General features: G+C 35.9%; 1 protein-coding gene across 4 annotated transcripts in view; it reads right to left on the bottom strand.

Annotated features, from left to right (window-relative positions):
• Positions 1 to 20,706, bottom strand: part of LOC111515825 (uncharacterized) — a 192,848-nt gene that overhangs the window by 18,507 nt on the left and 153,635 nt on the right. For all 4 annotated transcript variants that reach the window (XM_074176891.1, XM_074176893.1, XM_074176892.1 and 1 more), the window contains exons 6-8: positions 19,266 to 19,508; positions 10,599 to 10,818; positions 5,601 to 5,746 (exon numbers count right to left, since the gene is read on the bottom strand). In XM_074176891.1, coding sequence (XP_074032992.1) covers positions 5,601 to 5,746; positions 10,599 to 10,818; positions 19,266 to 19,508 — 609 coding nt within the window. The remainder of the gene's footprint in view (positions 1 to 5,600; positions 5,747 to 10,598; positions 10,819 to 19,265; positions 19,509 to 20,706) is intronic.

The following is a 20,706-nucleotide window of genomic DNA, read 5'->3' as shown; positions in this document are numbered from 1 at the left end:
AATCTAGAAAGTTTAATGCAGTGAAGCTGCTGGTTGTCGGTTGATTGGTCAAACCAACAACACTGACATAAAAACTTAGCAAGTTGACTTGGGTGTCACACCAATAGGTGGTTCCACTTATGTTTCGCTTGCGTTTACGCAGCTATTTTTATCAAGTACTTTCTTGGTTTTTTTCTCATTTTGTCTTCAATCGAGGACGGCCTGCCCGGTACTGACGATGCCTAATAGGCTGAAACAGCTGTATACCGGTGGCTCTTGAATTGAAATCAATATGGGAATGATCAAAGAGTACAGTTATAAATTGTTATTTATTTATGTATTCTCACTCAATAATTATAATCTTCATCTGTATTTATTCATAATTATTATTTTTGAAATTAAATTGTAAATAGAAATGGATAGGAGAGCAAGTTTTCTTTGTCATGTTTGTCAAGATGGGCGAAAAATGAATCCTGCCATTTGATAAGAGCTATGTGTGTACTGATTACTTGTATGAACTTATCAATAAAACCAATTATTATTATTATTAAATTCTTTGAAAAATGTTGGCAAAATGACATTAAACAACAATCTAAAACTAACTTGAAAACTCATGTTATAAACTATTACATTATTATCAATATTTCATACATTTTCATTGAATGAAACTTTTTATATTGAAGTGACACTCCATTGTGAGACTTTCACTGGGTAATTTACAAAACCTCAACACGTGTTTCACTTTTCAAAAGCCTCCACAGACGTATTTATACGACTGGACATTATACAATCATTCAATCCATATTTTTTTCCATTTCTTGACATGGATTGCATGTATTGTAATTGTCAATTGGTAGAAAAAGTAGTACATTAAAATAAAATGAACATTTACATTAAAACAAAAGTTGGAAATCTGTTTAAAATCTGTTTTTCCGTTAACCAGCTGTTGCACCCCTACGAACGACAACCCTCAGGAGTCGCAACTTGTGCGAGCTAAGGACTAATGAGGTCTAACCTTTTAAAGTGTGATTCCTAACACGGGTTGGACGATAGCAAGTGAAAATCCATCGTTCAGCCCAGGGCTTGAACCACCGACCAACGAGCGGGAACTGACAATAAAGTTCACAATAGAGATTGAACAGATTGGTCGACTCCCTTTCCTGATGTGATGTTGGAGAAGTCATCAGATGAATTTGATACAAATGTATATCGGAAGGAAACACATACAAATAGATCTTCACTTTACATCGAATCATCATGCGAGTGTTAAAAATGGTATGATAAATTGCCTTCACAACAGAACTGAAACGATATGCAATTCAACTGAAAATTTCAATAGAGAAATATCATTAATCAAATCTGTTCTGAAAGATAACGCTTATTCACATTCGTTCATAAATCCAATGATAAATGAAACAGAAAATAAAGAGTCAATTAAAAACCAAACATACAAACAGCTTCATAAATTCAACAACATCCAACTCAACAATTACCGACTCAACATCCACCAACACCTTTCACAACTAACGTTATACCTTACATTCCTGGACTATCTGAAAAAATTAAACGAATTGGAAATAGGTATACTACTTTCAAAACAAAAAATACACTGAGATCTCTACTCATACATACAAAACCCAACAACACTGAAGAAAAAACAAAAAATTGTATTTATGAGATACCTTGTTCTTGTGGTAAAAGTTATATTGGTGAAATATCGAGACCATTGAAAGTGCGTGAGAATGAACATGAGATTACATAAAAAATTGACGACAGGATCTAAATTGTCAAAACACATTTTAAAATCTGACGGTGAACATCGAGTGGAATGGAACAAGACAAGAATGATTACCAATGAGCCTCAGTCTAAGAGACGTAGGCTAAAAGAATCAGCGTAAATTGTCATACCTGGAGAGAACTGTATTTCGAACAACTCCTTAGAAATAGACCGTACTTGGCTACCCATCATGAAGATAAATTTAGATAGTGGCGAAATGGCAACAGACTGATATCGGAGAGAACATCGAATGTTTAAGTTGTCAATCAACAACATTGACATAATTTCATATTTCGAAACTCCTTTGACATCTGTTGAAGAAGTTGAGAAATAAATAATCAAAAGGAATAACTGCAAATATCTTAGAATTTTTTTGTTTATTTCTGAAGACTGAGGCAGATTTTGGCCTCCGAAACGTGAAGATAAATATTGTATTATTTCTTAGCAATTTTTGGATACGCAAAATTGTTGAATACGACAAGTTACTGATGAATAGAACATTTTTATTTCTCAAAAATACTTTGATTTTACGCAGTAACTTATTCGGGTAAACTGAGAAGTTTGCCTTTCCTACACTTGTATAAAGTTCTCCATTATAATTTTTATATTTTTCAGATTGTGGAAGGTAAAAAGTACCCAAAAAAATTCGATGAAAAACTGATTTTCCTCCACAAAAAATGACTTTCGTTGGATATTCACCATCTGTTTCACTTTTAGATAAAGAGAAATTGCAAAGAATTTAGTTTGGAATATAATTGTTGACATTGGAATTTCCAAGAGATACTCCGAAAAACCTAACCTAACCTCTGCATGTGTATTCCCCACAGTAATTTCATCAATTTTAACTTCAATATCATCAATGTTTTTTTGGCGACTGTGAAATCTTAACATCCGAGTTTTTTTAATGTTGAAAATAGGTTCCCGCTATTGAAAAAATATGAAACTGCATGAATTGTTTCAAAACATTTCGTTCGTAGGTATTCATTATCCGTAGAGGACAGAAACAATGAAGAGTCGTCTGCATACGCAGTACAGTCAGCAGTATCAATGATCGCATCAAGATGGTTCACATGCAAGATGAATAGAATCGGACTCAAGATCGATCCCTGTGGAACGCCCATTTCGATTTCTCTTCTATCCGAGCATATGGTTTCAATTTGACTATCTTGTATAGGGGAACGTATTTCAACACGCAACACGTATTTCTTGGAGAATAAACTGCTTGTTAACTTTCACGGACGAAGATAACTGTGTGAAAGCTATTTTCCGGTTTTCTTGGCCGTAGTCTGCAGGTTTTTATGCCTGACGTTTCGTCTCCTCCTGCGGTATACATTATCAAAAGCGATGTTGTAACGGTCGCAGTGCCCGAGTTAATGTTCAAGTTGTTGTTCCCGTTGTTCCGAACGCATTCACTACGATGCTAGTAATTGACTCTGGTTTCATGTTATTACTTGTGGGCGTGGCTTGGTTTCCCTCTCTCCTACCTCACCTTGTTTGTGTACCTTTGAGGACAGGTAGGTAGGTAGGTAGATAGGTCTGAAGTGAGTGGATCTATTCGAACCTCCACCGCAAGGGTTTATTGTAGCTCACACTCGGCCAAATAAACCCAGCTTCTTAACGAAGCCGATCAGTTTGTATGGTGAGTGGTCTTTCAGGTCAGATAGTGAGAGTACGGATCTGCCGAACTCTAAGAACCTGATTCGGTCCCCACCGGGGCAGGCACAAAGTATATGCTCCGCTGTTTCATCATTTTCCAGACAGAGGCGACACACACTGTCTTCCGACAGTCCAAGTCTCTGCATATGATGCTTCAAATGACAGTGACCTGTAAGAAGGCCTGTTAGACATCGTAGTTCATTCCTACTGTAGTTCAACAACTGTTTGGTACCAAACTTCAAAGGGTGAATGAACGCCTTGGAGAGAGCCAATCGTGGAAGATTCTGCCAGAAGTCCATGAATCGTCTTGCCATCCAGGTGTTCAGTGTTTGTTTGGCAAAGCCCAAAGCGATGCCAATGACAGGTTCTGGTCCGATGAAGTGGCTTGCCGCACCCTCCTTTGCAAGAAAGTCAGCAGCATACCAGGCCGGTATGGCTTGGAATCCAGACCAGAGACAATCTGTTTAGTATTCCTATCGAGGAGAGTCGCTTTTGGCAGTTTGCTACCAATTTAGACGTTGCTCAGTAGGAGCCAAGAGCTTCCAATGCCGTTTGACTTGTGAGTGAGGTTGGATTTATCCAATCTCCCCGCACACAATTCAATAGCGTAAATTTTCGCTTGAAATACAGTCGCATAAGTTCCTAGGCAGGTAGATAACTCTGTCCTGGATCTGCGACTAAAAAAACCTGCACCAGAATCGGAAGGTGTTTTTGATCCATCTGTGAACCAACAATTATCTGCTCTTAATATTTCCTTCTCCCGGCTATAATTCAACGCCCTTCGTGGTATTAGCCAGGGGAGTAGTTGTTTTCTGATAGGTGTCAGTCCATTAAACTACTGTGAAGGGAGTTGAGACTGGCCTGAACGAATTGTTCTTTTAGATGATTTGATTTACAGCCAGTCTTCAAGTATGCCCAAAGACTATATGTGAAAAGTTTTCATTCCTTATAAGAGGAATTTGGATATGCAGTTGGTTACCTCGTTCACAGGCAGATGGGGCGACGACAAACCTGTTGTTTGTTGTATGCTTCAGCTTTGTTCGAGGATTGATACTCTGAAGGAATTTGATTTTCAATTATCGGAAATCATCGACTTTATGTTGATGATATACACTACCATGCACTGACGAGTGGCCAAACAGTCCAAAACCGGTCTGCAAGAGTGTTCCAATAATTGAAAATCTATTGCGACAGTAGTATCGCCAACAGCATATGCAGGAATAACTTCTGTGAAGAATCCTGCACTGACATCGTCGAATTTAATGTAACGCCCTTCGTGGTATTAGCCAGGGGAGTAGTTGTTTTCTGATAGGTGTCAGTTCATTAACCTACTGTGTAGGGAGTTGAGACTGGCCTGAACGAATTGTTTTTTTAGATGATTTGATTTATAGCCAGTCTTCAAGTATACCCACTGACTATATGTGAAAAGGAGTTTTTTTTCGAAAGGCCCTATTATAGTTTGCAAGAATTTTATGACGATACCTTTCAATCATGTTTTATACACATATTTGTGTTTTTATACATTATTTTGGTATTTTAAAAATTATTTTTGTGTTTGTATGTGTATATGTGTGTGTGTATGTTTATATTATATGTTTATATATTCGTGTAGGTATGTTATTTTGTTTATTTTGCATATATATTGTATATAACCAACGTTTTTCAGAAAATGTGACAATCAAAATTTTTTATTTTTTATTTTCATGGTAGAACTCTAGATATTTTCATCAATCTACTAGCTTATACTCTGATTTCATGCACTTGACTATGTTTTTTCTTTCTCAAAAAAAACAGTGTTCACCAAAGCTTTGTCAATAAGACTTTCCCTTTGGACAATAAAGCATATTTATTATTATTGTATGTAGTATTTCACATCTAGAAGAATTCATACTCAATATGTTTTCCCAAGTGTAGAATGAAATATATAAAATTATTTAGCCAATTTATCGTTTCACCCTACATTTGACCAATATTTAAAGGGAGTTGAAATCGAATATAGAGTGTATAGGGATGTTGCTTATTAGAACTCATTTTTACTAAAAATTTGCCAGTCAAATGCATTTTTCCAAATGAGATTTTTTACTTAAAAACTATTTAGCTCTGAAGTTTAATGATTTTGCAATGATGACCATTTTGTATGCTTTACAGTTCAATGAGTTTCATTTCCTATTGACGAAAAAATACTTACTGACTAAAGTGAAGTACGGTAAAGAGTTCTTGTTGAAAAATTGTTCGGAACAAGCATCTTCCTTGCGGTTAGTCTGTGAGCCCATTTGAACCTCCATTATGTGAGAATCTCTTCGATAGAGTGACATGCAGATGTATCCGTTTTGACTGGAACAATACAAATGGAGGTTGAAAAATAAATTAGAGAATGAAGAATAGTGATTATGATGAAAACGTTGAATACGTTTCAAACTTATAACCATAAGAACCATAACCTGCAGCTCGTAGCATAAGTCACAACAGGGTGAAAATTGCTTTTCAGACGAGTTTCATACTATACTTTTTCTATGACTGAAATAGCTATATTGATATCGACTACACAAAAATACACCAGGTGTTTATGAAAAATCGATAATAGAAAAGACTAAATTCATATCGGTTTATTGAGAATTATAACTTATAGTTATCTCTGGACAATTTCGAAAACTTATTTTTTTAAAGACAGAGCACAAGCACTAAAGGAAAATCCTTAGGGGCTCTAAGAGCGGTGACATTGGGTTTGAATCGCTGGAGACTATATTCATTTGGAAAAATGTTCTCAGGAAGTTTATTCCACCTACACGCAGTTCTCTGAATGAAAGAGTTCTTAAGCAGTGAAGTTCGAAGCGTACTGAGTTGAATCTAAAAACGATGAGCAGCCACAGTCCGTCGCGTATTCCTAATATGTACCGCTCTTGGTGGAATCAAATGTGCCAAGCCACTTGAATACCTCCCGTGGAAGTATCTATAAAAGAGAGACCTATCTCCAAGCTCCATAACAGTTTAGTTTGTGAAAGGTAAAAAACTCCACTGAGGATACACTATAAAAACTATAAAAACATACTTTTGTCTATTTTACACGATCGTTTTATATTTGTTTCGGTCATTACACCAATTTCAAAACTAACTAGATTACATTCAAATCTGAGTAATTTATACCTATATTGTCTATACCGGGAATAACCTCAATTAATAGCAGTATATCGATGAACATGAAAAAATTGATAAAATGTAGGTTTTGGGAACTAAGTTATAGGTTCAAGAGAGACCTATTGTTTAAATCAAGTTGTTCGTTGAGGATTATTATCCCATTAACGCCTATTCCAATTCTATCCCAATTCTATTGAATTGGGATTTTTCTTTGGCTTGTTTTTATGTTTCGAATTTTGATGTTCGTACATTAATGATTTTTTATCCGAAATGACATGTTCGTGGTACCTTATATCAAAATTTCTACCAGTTTGGAAAGTATACAGGGTGATTCAGAAGTACTTTGAAAAACTTCAGGAGGTGATTCCTCACAATATTCTAATATGAATTGTCCAGATAAATAAATGTCCGGAAACGCTTCGTTTCCAAGGTACAGGATGTTGAAGTTTTATTTTTATTTTCGTTTTTTTCAAATAACTTTTGAAATACTGAACTTAATTAAACAAAACTTGGTAATAGAAGGTTTTTGAGGTGTCGAATTTGAACCTGATATTCATATTACTCTTACTCGTAGGGGGCGCCACCTACACGTCTTTTTTTTTAAGATTCATAACTTTTTTGGGCGTACTTCTAGCACATTTTTCAGTAAAAAAATCGATTCCTCTATCATATCTACGTAAATGAGCTACCCTTGTTACTAGTCGCTGTAAGCAACCGCTTTCTAAATATTTGGACTTGAAAACTTCAAGTCGATTATTTGATAATCGATGCACGTTGAAGTTATTACGAATATTTTGCATTTTTCACAAGAATGCTCTGGAAATAAATTTGACGTTTGTGAGTAGTTTTGGTAATTACATATTTTGTGACAGTTAGACGTTTTGTTAAAGTTTCGGTAAGTAGAAGTAGAAAACACTTATTTTGAAAAAATGAATTATTTAAACAATAATGCTCATTTAGCCGATATGCATTTCGTTTATGGCCTTGCGGATGGCAATGCGCGCGAAGCAAGACGTATTTACAGGAGCGATTTCCTAATCGAGTACTGCCTTCAGCTCCAACATTTGCTAGTCTCCACCGTCGTTTGGCAGAAACAGGTAGCTTTAAGAGGGCAGCTGATATTATTGGAAGACAACGAGCAGTCCCAACCCCAGAATTGGAAGAAGCTGTTTTGAACGCTCTCGAGGATAATCCAGAAACAAGCACAAGAGTAATTGCTGAAGCTGTCAATTCTACTCAGTCCACAATTAGGAGAATTATCCACGATCAACAGTTTTATCCATACCATATTCAAAGGGTACAAGCTCTTTTTTGCCACGAGTCTTTCCCAAACGCATTACTATGTGTCAATGGTTTTTGAGAAAATTGGCTCCTCATTATTCAAGATATGTAATCTTCACGGACGAGGCAAACTTCTCCCGAAATGCTATCACAAACTTTCATAACAATCATGTTTGGGCTCTCGAAAATCCGCACGCAGTTAGTGAAAGGCCATATCAGTATCAATTTCCTGTAAATGTATGGGCGGCAATAATTGATAATTACTTGATAGGTCCTTTCTTTCTTCCGCTCCAACTGAATGGCGCAACTTACAGACTCTTTTTAGAAAATGAATTGCCGGGACTATTTCAGTATGTACCATTAGAAATTCGTATCCGCATGTGGTTTATACATGATGGGGCTCCAGCCCATTTTAGCGTTGTAGCCAGGGAATTCCTCAACACAGTCTATCCAATTCGATGTATCGGTAGGGGTGTAGAAGAACCTAACCAGGCGTGGGCACCAAGGTCCCCAGATCTAAACCCGATAGATTTTCATTTTTGGGGACATTTGAAGTCACTAGTTTATAAGACTCCAGTAGTGAACAAGGAAGATCTAAGAAACCGAATAGTAGACGCCTGTGAAACAATAAGAAACACACCAATAATTTTTGAGCGAGTTCGAGATTCAATGACTAGACGACTGACTGCCTGTATCTTCGCTGAAGGTGGACACTTCCAACAATTTATTTGAATACAATTTAGTTTCGTTTATTTTAGTTTATTCTACATATTCAAAATTTCCTGAAATAAAATATTGACATTTCTTGCAAATTGTATTAAAAAAACTACTGATTATCCATCCTTGATACAAAAATAACTATTTCACTTAAGGATGCCATAAAGGAACGTACCCAACAGTAATGACCTCTTCAAACGAGTAAAACGTCAAATTCATTTCCAAAGCATTCTTGTGAAAAAAGCAAAATATTCGTAATAACTTCAACATGCATCGATTATCAAATAATCGACTTGAAGTTTTCAAGTCCAAATATTTAGAAAACGGTTGCTTACAGCGACTAGTAACAAGGGTAGCTTATTTACGTAGATATGACAGAGGAATCGATTTTTTTTACTGAAAAATGTGCTAGAAGTACGCCAAAAAAAAGATATGAATCTTTAAAAAAGAAAAAGGCGTGTAGGTGGCGCCCCCTACGAGTAAGAGCAATAAGAACATCAGGTTCGAATTCGACACCTCAAAAACCTCCTATTACCAAGTTTCGTTTAATTAAGTTCAGTATTTTAAAAGTTATTTGAAAAAAACGAAAATAAAAATAAAACTTCAACATCCTGTATCTTGGAAGCGAGGCGTTTCCGGACATTTATTTATTTGGACAATTCATATTAGAATATTGTGAGGAATCACCTCCTGAAGTTTGTCAAAGTACTTTTGAATCACCCTGTATATGGCGGGGCATTCACCACATTCTAGTCGATATATACCAAATCTCTTCCCTTTGTCTAATTCAGGTTTGGCATCAAATAATCTGTTTCCTTAATTTCCGTTGGATGTGTAGGATGTTTGTAGATTGAATTTTGAAAGATAATTTTAATATTCTCGGAGAATCTACCTGGATAATGGATACTAACATATTTGTGTTCTGGTCTTGTGGAAATTGAATATAAGTAGTTCTTTCATTACTAGAGTAATAGGTATTTTGTCATCAACTGCTATTTGTTTAATGGTTGCGATTTCACTTCGGAGGTTTCGATTAGGAAGGCGTATTGTGAAAGCCATATGTGTCATTAAATACTACAGGTAACCACAATTGAGACTACCTTCAAAAATTACTTAAGCCTCTATCTAAGGTACTTGTTCAATTATGATCACCTGAAGCGTATTACCTCACATCTACATCAATAATAATTCTTTCTCGGTTTTTAAGAAAACAAGTTCAATAATGGTGATCTATTCAAATCCAGTTGGACATTCATTAGAATATTTGAATTTTCAAGTTTATTAATTTCCATTGCTTTCAAATGATTCAGTTTCAAACCTTCATTTTCTATGTGCAAAATTTCGAACTCTTCGTAAAAGATATGATTTTCTTCTAGAAGATGATTTAAATATGTTGAATTTGTTTTCTTATTTACACAGCTCGTATGATGTTCCTGGATTCGATTCTGGAATGTTCTGCCAGTTTGACCAATATATTCCTTAAGACACGTTCCAGACTTTAATTTATGTTTTGTCTTTATTATTTTTATCTAACTTTCCCAACATATTACTTTTTCTATATGCAATTTCAATATCTTGTTTCCTCAAAAATGAAGCCACTTTTTCTGTTGTTTGTCCAAAATACGTTAAAGCTCTATAATTTCGATTATCTATCTTATCAATAGGAAAAACGTCTCGAATCGCTTTTGCGATTTGATAGAATTATAAAAGCGAAAAAATCCTCCCTACATTTCTGTAAACAAAACAAATTACTAATATCAGCTCTGTTAATACTCTGTAAGCTGCAGATACACTTAGATACCAACTTTTTCTCATAATTCAGTCAGAAGAGCCGACAAAGTTTGATCGATCGTTCCGGAACCCCTCCTCCGGCGGAGATTATTCAAATGACAAATTCGGCTGGTTTACAAAATGAACTCCAAATATTTACTCCAGTTCGACAATTATCGATCACCGAATCCGTCATTTCCATAATCCGCGCGCCGTTCTCCTCCCTCATACATCACCGTCGATGAGTAACATATTTTCCAGAAAGTTTCCTCCAATAACTTACCATCCCATTGTGAAATGTGTCACAAGAACGACGACGTTTTCGTCTCTCGTCGATTGTTTCAGTTGAATACAAACAACCTTCATGTCCATTCCAGAAGAATTAGTTATTCTGAGGGTGGAGTTTCTGTGATGAAAGCTGTAAGTCGCCGAGTAATCCAGAGTGTGCCAGTGGTTGTAGTTAGATATCCAGAATGGAAAGCGGCACTTGTTCGCTGGGGGAGCTGGAATGATTGGAGTAGAAAATTAGTCTGGTTAGCGAATGCCTTTTTATCGAAAATGTAACTTCCGAAAGCGAAAATTATGATCCAGGTGTTATTCGATTCAAAATGACATCTGGAAACTTCATAAATGTTTCGAGGAGGGACCGGCGAAAACTGGTAAGGTTATAAACAATCGAACACATTAGCGCTCTCGCCAAGGTTGTTAGTGTCACTATTTTTCGGGTTCGAAGGCTGTGGATTATTGTAATTATTTTCCAGACGTTTCGCTGATGCGAGTAGCTAGCATATAGCTTCTTCAGAGGTTCATACATATCGAAATAATCTCGGATGACTGGGTATACGGCTGCATAACAATTATTTATGCTGACTTAGGTAGTTTGCTGTGCTACTACCTGTACCTGAATTAGGTAATTTCCGTATAGCGTGTTTATGTTGACACAGGTAGCCAAACCCACCAACACGATACAACAAAGTCCCACCCCTAAAGACAAGAGACCAACTATCAGCAGCATTGGGAAGAGGAAGAACTGAAACATCTCCAAGTGACCTTGAGATCGAATGGGTATTGTATACCCGAGATTAATAAAGCAATGAAATTGTGTAGACTACATGCTACTTCTTCGCAAGCTAGAAGTTTACGGATTTAGAGGATCTGCATTACTTTGGTTCTATTAGATGGAATCTCATCAAAGGAACGTTTCATTGGCAGTGGGGTCCCACAAGATTCCGTTTTGGGACCGATGTTGTTTCTCATTTATGTCGATGACTTAGTCCATGTTGACGTAAGTGGTGAATTCACATGTTTCGCTGACGACAACACTATCCTCTGGCAGAGCAATACCGCCTCAAATTTACTTGATCAAATCATCGTTGACATAAGACATCGACAAAACAAATGTGGTCACCTTTAGATGTAACATAGAGGAAGTACACTTGGAAAATGTAAACATCGAAAATTTAGAGAAAATCAAATTTTTCGGGCTCTTCATTGATGAAAATCCAAAATTTGATTCTTATGTCGACTACTTATGTGAAACTTCTTCGATTGACGACTTGTTTATTTTGTGGAAATTCATGTTCACTGAGGATACACTACAAAAACACACTTTTGTCTATTTTCCACTATATTTCTTTATTGTTGACCGGTTTCGGCACCATCACACACCATTTTCAAAACTAACTGATTACATTTAAATCTGAGTAATTTATACCTATGTTGCTTATTCTATCATAAATGATTTGATATACCTGATACCAGGTACCTGCGTTTCATATACCTGTAAAATCCAGGAACAAAACAAAGCTTTCAATATAATGTAGGTTTTGGGATCTGGATTATAGGTTCAGGAGAGGACTGTTATTTAAATCAAGTTGTTCGTTGAGGACAATAGAATTGGGATTTTTCTTTGACCTGTTTATTTCCATAGATTCCAACAGATTCATCATTTTCCCTTTTTCGCATGTGTGTAGGATCTTATCTATTTTATGTTTCGAATTTTGAAGATGTTCGTACATTAATGATTTTTTATCCGAAATGACGTGTTCGTATTTAATGCCAAACCTAAATTAGAGAAAGGGAAGAGATCTGGTATATATCGAATAGAATGTGGTGATTGCCCCGCCATATATACAGGCCAAACTGGGAGAAATTTTGATACAAGGTACCACGAACACGAATCTATGGAAATAAACAGGTCAAAGAAAAATCCCAATTCTATTGTCCTCAACGAACAACTTGATTTAAATAATAGTCCTCTCCTGAACCTATAATCCAGATTCCAAAACCTACATTATATTGAAAGCTTTGTTTTGTTCATGGATTTTACAGGTATATGAAACACAGGTACCGGGTATCAGGTATATCAAATCATTTATGATAGAATAAGCAACATAGGTATAAATTACTCAGATTTAAATGTAATCAGTTAGTTTTGAAAATGTAGTGTATCCTCAGTGACTTATGTAAAAGACTAGCAGCAGGATGTCATGCAGTGAGAGTTGTTGCTAGAGAGACACTACTATCACAAGATCAGTTTATTTTGCACAAATTGAATCCTATTTACGTTATGGAATTTGTTTCTGGGGAAATTGCGCACAATTTCATTTCAATATGGTATTTTCTCTACAAAAAAGATCCATCATATATTTATGCAAGGCTAGCTACAGGGATTCATGCCGCCCATTATTTGTGAAGCAAAAAATTCTGACCTTAGTATGACTTTTTATTTTGGAGACAGTGTGTCTTATCCACAAAAAATATAAAAATCTATTTAATACCACTTCAACTTATAGTACACGTCAGTCGTATTCCATTTCCCTTCTAACACCTACTCTAGCCCTTACACAAAATTCTATTATTTTCAATAGCAAGAAGTTATTTAATCACCTTCCCATTAATTCAAGGCGAATATGTAATGAAAATAAATTAATAAAGAATTCCTTATTGAAAGGCCCTATTATAGTGTGAACGAATTCTACCAAGGCTCTATCGAGTAATTGGCATGTAGCTTTATGTAAACAAGTTATTGAAATCAACACAAAATGGCTATCAATGTTCATTACGTAGCATTTTATATTTACATTTACTCTATATTCATGTACATATTTTGATTTGAAGAGTTCTACGGTTCAAAACGAGAAGTCTCAGATGCTAGTACGTGCTTACCCAACATATATTCCAAGGTAACAGACAGAATTGGAAAATTCTTGGGAAAAAAACATAAAAACGGTTCTCAAACCCACCAAGAAAATATAACAAATCCTCGGCTGTACACTATTGGAAAAATATACATCGGAACCGCAAAACGATCCATGGAAACAAGACTGGAGGAGATGAAAGAAACTACAAACTAGGCTCAACAGAACACGCAGTCTGTTAAATGAAATACAGGATTCTGTTTGAAAATACGGAACTCATTGCTCCCAACCAGGGATACCACAGCCGACTGGACGGGAGGCAATAAAGATTCACAAACACGTGGATGATTTCAACAGAAAAGCAGAAGCTCTGAACCTCAGCCGAATATGGAATACCATTCTGAATTACCAGAATTACCAAACAGCAAACAGAACGACAACAGGTAGAAAAGGGTCGACGAACGTTATTGGGACGGGTACACCCAACTACTTGAGTCAGCATAAATCATTGTCGTGCAGCCGTAATACCCAGTCATCGGAGATTACCATAGGATGTATAAACCTCTGAAGAAGCTGGTAACTCGCATCAGCGAAACGTAGAAATTCCAAAAATGCACGGCCTTCAAATCTGAAAAACAGTGACACTGATCTCAAAAACTATTTGAGATATTTGAAATTTTACACTCTTACCTCCGACAGTATTTCTGATTTTGATTTCGAGGAAAAAGTTGAGCTTAAAATAGATAATGGCGCCTCTATGCGCCCTCACCAAATCAAACAGTAGACAAAAATTAATTGATTAAGAAAAACATTACGTATTATCAAAACAATAAAAAACTAACATATCAATTCCTAGTACAATTTTACTGTTAATTTTGCTTTTGTTGATTAGTTAATTTTTGCTACTTGCAAAACAGACAACTCATGAACTAGGAACCTGGGTTTTTTTCACCGCGAAGTTATTATTTATAGACATCCCTGTGGGAAAAATTGAAAAGGTTTTTTACAATTTTATTAACGATCGAGAGGATCACAAAATTGAAAATGTGATTAAAGTAAGTTTTTTTATTGCTGAAAGCTGTTATAGAGAATTTTTGCTGATTTTTTTTCCTCAACTGTTCAAAAAAATATTACAAATGAATACGTCATCAAAAAGATTTTTGAAATTTTTCAAAGTTTTCAAGTAGGCATATGAATTTTTATTAATGTCTATGAAAAACAATACATACATGTTCGTTATCAACATATTTTTCAGTGTTTGAAAAATCTAGCTCAATAACTCATTTGTTTATGAAAAAAAATTTATTCAATAAAATAATTACTGAAATTTGTTCATGAAAAATACTACAAATAATAATTCAACGTCAATACTTACATTTTCAATAAAAGTTCTTTTTTTCAGGATTCATTTATTTCTTAAAGATATTATATTTCAATCAGAATTGTATGTCCGATGGTGTGTAGGCTTTCAAGGCAGGTGTCTAACAAATTGCTCGATGTTTCCGGGTTTTTCAGCCATGATCGCAAGGTTTTATACCTATTCTTATACCCAGGTATAAAAACCTGTTCTTATATCCTGATATAAAACTTGTTCTGATACTCCGGTAAAACTTGTTCTTATATCCAGGTATAAGAACCTGCAGACCACGGCTTATAAAACTGAAAACATCTTACACCTATATCAGTTCTTATACCCAGACTTAGGTCTAACAAATTGTCCGATGTTTTCGGGTTCATTAGCCATGGTCAGCAGGTTTTTATACCTGTTCTTATACCCAATTATAAAAACCTGTTTTTATACTCAGGTATAAAAACCTGTTTTTATAATCAGGTATAAAAACGTATTCTTATACCCAGGTAAAAGAACCTGCAGACCACAGCTGATGAAACTGGAAACATCTTATACCCTACCTGTTCTCATACCCAGTTATAGAAACCTGTTCTTATATCCCGATATAAAAACCTTCAGACCACGTCTAATAAAACTGGAAACTTTTTATACCCATACCTACTCTAATACCCATACCTGGGTATGAGAACGAGTTTTCATACCTGGGTATAAGACCAGGTATGAAAACCTATAGACCATGGCTAATGAAACCGGGAATATTGGACAATTCCTATAACAATTTTTAAAACAATAGAAATCAAAAATTTTCAAAAAAATGTTCGAAACGTATTTGTTAGTAATTGGAAATACAAAACAAATTGGTATCTTTATTCACATTTTGAATTTTGTATTGCCTTAGATTGGTAATGAATAGTGAATTTTTTATCAATTTTTTTATTATGATATTTTTTATGTTCTTACACAATATCTCCCAGAAGTGAAAAAGTCCTAGGTTTTTCGTTCAAAAATTATCTGGGTTTTCATATCAACTTGCAATCAACTTTGGTTGCAATTGGCTGACTGAATGAAAATCTATGATAAAGTGTTTTCCAAATACGTTAACAATGATAAATTAGTCAAGAAAAATATGGTTAATTGAAAAAATGTGTAGGCTTCTTGTTTATTCATATACCTAATTTATTGGTATTTTTTGTTCAAGTTTTTGATTGGATCATTTAACTACACATTTTAAACTTGAGTTTTTTTACGAGATTCGATTCGATGACACCTCAATCGTAATTTTCGGCCTTGGTCGACATATTTTATACAAAATGGTCCTCGTGGACCAGACTAACATATCGCGATTTGTGAGACGATTGCAAGTCGCTATTGAATGCCTTGAAAGCGGCTGGGAGAATTTGATATTTGGGGTATTAGGGAAAGTGGATTAACTTGAGGAAGGGGGTATGTTGTATATGGGAGTTCTTTTTTAGAGAATGAAAGAATGGTATATTTCCAGCGGAAGTGATAAAAAATTGTTGAAATCCCGAAATACTCGAGGTTAGTGTTCCTGTGAGTAATCTGTTGATGGAAACTCATTTCAGTTGGAATGATGTCACTAAACTTGAAGTTTTTATAGATTACAGTCCCTAAGCCACAGAATGTGAAGGCATAAATTCTATAGTATTGTGTGCCAAAATGTATAAACATTCATTCAATTGAGTGTTTTCGAAATAGTTTATATTATTCTGTTTGTGGGACGTTGTGATTTTTAAGTTGATACCTGATTTCAGATTTTTTCAGTATGTAAGAATCAAAATTGTGAGGTGCATGACAACTTTGGAAAAATTGACAAGATTTCCGATATTTTGATAAACTTCGTCTGATTCATTGCTCAATTAAGACCCAGGGGATACTGGAACCTTAACTACAAATCTATACTTCGAAAGTAAAAGGTTCAAAATCTAAGTTCAGCCAATTTTATCAGAAGACTGACTTCAATTTGAACTAGAAGGTACATGCTCCACACTTTGACCGATTTCTAATTTTATTTCCCACTATTAAAGAAGGGTAAAAGGTATCGGCAATTCAACAATTATAGAATTGATTGAGTTCAGGTAAATCAAGGTCAAACCCAAAAGACCATCCCAAAGTCACCATGTCCACGACACAATATGATGCTATTAAAAGTCATTCAAAGTCAAAGCAGAAAATTCAGTACCCACATCGTCCACGCACTTGAAGATCGAAACCTTAAAACTTCAACTCAAAGATCGAAGCCTTAGAACTTCAAGATGGTCGCGTGACTGGCTCGAGTTCATTGCTTGTCGAAAAAATGGGGCCTGAACCAATCAAGGTCGTTCAACACTACCTCAAGTTCACCTTGTCTGCGCCGTGGACGTAGGTCGAGGCCATTCAGGGTCTAACCCAAAACACCCCCTCAAAATCACCTATGTCGAGCGAGGTAGGTCAAGGTCGTTTGAAGGCTCAAGTAGTGAGGGAAGGTTCTGGAATCGGCTTAAAACAACTACTAGAAAGAGCAGTTTCCAATTGGGCAACAAGTTTTTCCTCCCAAAATTTTACCCCATTCTTCATTCTCCGAATCTACCAATTTTTTCAACACTTTCCTATCTTGACCCTTTTTTGCAATACTTCAGTAATTTTCGATCGTGGAAGTGAATCCATAAAAGCTCTCTCATATTTTTTTTCTTCTTTGGTGTCATCCCTGTTACTTTAAGATTATTTGTTGAAATCTAAGGTATCTATGTGTAGAGATCAAGATCAAGTACATATTAAGAGGGGTCAGACCCGTGATTAATTCCATTGCCGCGGTTGGAGTTGTTCTCATGGCTCCTGTGATGTTTAAACAAGCCAGTCGCTGTATTTGGTATAATTTTTGGATGGCTGTTGCTTGTAGAACTTTCGGTCCACATGCAATGGCTCCATACGTTAACATAGGCCTTATTATTACAGGGTAGATCCAGGTGACTACACGGGGTGAAAGACCCTATGCGCGTCCCACTCTCCTCCGACATTGCTCATAAGCCACATATGCTCTTTTTGCTCTACTCTGTAGATCAGAGTTCCATATTAGCTTCCTGTCGAGGATAGTACCAAGGTATTTTACCTCTTCAGAGAAGTTTAGTTTGCTTTTGAAGATTTCGGGAGGTTTTGAGCCCGTTAAACTTCTTTTCCTGGTGGAAAGGACCATCTCAGTCTTCTTGAGATTGATCGACAGTGAGTGTTCCTTACACCATGTTTCTATTAATTTGAGCCCATCCTGCGCTCTGTCGCACAGTGTGTTTACAAATTCGCCGGTCTAGAAGATAACTAAATCATCTGCGTATGCAATTGTAACGTTAAGGTGATTAATCAGGGTGTCCAGAACTATGTTCCAGAGATGGGGTGATAAGACCCCTCCCTGTGGACATCCCCTTATGACCAGTCCTTTCACTGTGATGTCTTCCACATTAATACTTATTGCTCTACTAGAGATCATCTTGGGTATCCATTCTCCTACTACCAGGGGTTTAGATCTAAGGTATACTTGAGTCTGTTGAGTCACATAGCCTCCTCTACGAGTCTCTTAGATTTCCTTAAGACTTCAGTTAGTCCCACATCCAGATCTTCATTCTACCAAAAAATATTCCTATTTTCTTTTCGGTATCAGATAGTCTGACAAAATGATTGAGGCTTTAATGACCAAGGTTTTCAGTATCTCGTAGAAAGGCTTTTTCACTTCTCGAATAGATTCGATTTGCCTGAGCTGATTTGAAAGACCGTTTCATATTTAAGAAAGCCAATATGATGTTGGAGTCTCGACAGCGGTATAGAAATGCCAATGTTTCCAGTAAGTGTGCCTTTATGTTTCCTACCCTTACCAAGTCAGTTGTATAGTCTCCATATTTCCTTTCCGTAGAGGTTTTCACAAAATGGTTAGTGCTTTCGCGCCTAAAGTTTTCAGTTTCATTATTTTTTGGATTGGAGGGCTGTCGATGGCTAGCTTCTCCAGAGGTTTCTTCATCGTAAGTTAATCTCTGATGAGAGATATTCAAAAAATTTACGGCCTTCAAAACAAGTCTTAGACAAATCTTGTCCAGTCTTTCAGACCAAGTTTCAGGCAAAGGTTGATACTGACGCTGATACAGCAGATATCTTGATAAATATGGAGCAAACTATGAGATGATTAGGAGCGTGGGGGATTCGAAACTCTGAGGCACAAAAACATGTATAATTTTCTGATGAATGGTTTGCGTATGAAAAATTTGACTGTGGTTAAAATGAAAATCTTGGGAAAGGAAGGATGTAGGAAACAGTCTTAGGATCAGCCTGAAAACACAAAACGAAATGAAACAGAATAGGAGAATAGGTAACAATCGATTTCTGTCCTCTTAGTGAACATATCATTTTTTTCTGATGAACCATGAAGATTTTCATAAAAAATCAATTCCAAAGTAATCATAAGTGTAAATGTGCATACCTTTTTTCAGGGTCAATGTTTTGCTACCTTCCGTGGCACTGAAAAGACCGTTACACGTGGCATCCCCACTCTGAGCTACCCTGAAATCCGCACCTACCATGTCTTCCAAGGAAGTGGATGCTTTTTCGTATACAAAACACCTGTAGCGGTCTTCATTGGAAGTCGCATGTCCATGATGGAGCTTTCCCACAAGGTATCTCGAGCTCCCCTCCTTCCACGAGGCCAAACATTGCAGCTCTTCAACTGCAAATTGATTTATTTTCTCAACATTTTGTCAGGTGATAATTTTTACCTAATTCAAATCTTTATTGAATTTCTAGAACTCATGTGCCCACAGTATCTTTCACTACCTTTGACACATTTTCGTAATTTTCATCGATATATTCATGACAACATCTCAAAATGATTTTTTCTACAAGTTTTCACTAAAAAAAAACAGAGACTAACCCATTCAAATATCTAATTTAATGAAAGCCTCATTGGTATTAGCCGATATGAAAAGTTATTCCATTAATTAAAAAATAGGGTAAAATACTTTCTGACGGAGAAAGCATTTTGTGCTTTCTGTTGTTTTTATATAATATACAGGGTGTAACTAAATAAGTGTAAAACATTTAAGGAGGTGATTCCTCAAATCACAATCACTAAAAAAGTTACAATACTGAAATTACTCTGACGTTTCATACTGCCAAAAAGACACTTAGCCAGAAATTTATTTGTCTTATTATTATTTTGTCTTATTATTTATTTACCATTTGAAAATTTATTTCCGATAGCCTGTTTCATTCTGAACAAAAAATATTTCTTGGGTTTTTTGCCCAAAATGAACCAGTTCGCAGCAAAAAATTATTTTAGGAACAACTACAGAGATACATCGTCATAAATGCGAAAATACGAAACTAATATATCTAGTAGGTCCCTATTAGCGATAGTGACAATTAAATTGGTATGAGTTTGTGAATTTTCGAAATTGAATTATTACTAATTGTGTGTTGTTGTTCTGTTCTTAATTTGTTACTTTGATAATTTACTTGTTAATAGAATGGCATACACAAATGAGGAAATGGCTGATATGCATTACGTTTACGGTCTGTCGCAGGGGAATGGGTTAGAAGCTTCTAGAAGATATGCTGAAATGTATCCTCAACGGCAGCATCCTTCACATAGAATATTTGATCGACTTCATCAACGATTACGAGAATATGGCTCATTCGACAAAAGAACGCAGGATTGTGGTCGCCATCGAGAAGTACGAACACCACAGCTTGAGAAAGCAGTACTTAATTTGATTGAAGAACAACCTACTACCAGTACTAGAAAGATTGCTTTCCAGCTGAATGCTGATCATATGACGGTATTTCGAATTTTGAAGGAACAACTCTTATACCCTTACCATCTGCAACGAGTACAGGCACTGTTACCGCGAGACTTTCCGAACCGT

Source organism: Leptinotarsa decemlineata, unplaced genomic scaffold, assembly GCF_025532065.1.
Source record: "Leptinotarsa decemlineata unplaced genomic scaffold, Ldec_3_MD MMD2_tig00002082_RagTag_RagTag, whole genome shotgun sequence".
NCBI lineage: Eukaryota > Metazoa > Arthropoda > Insecta > Coleoptera > Chrysomelidae > Leptinotarsa > Leptinotarsa decemlineata.
Note: the sequence above shows the minus strand (reverse complement) of the source record. Positions and strands in the feature narration are given on the sequence as shown.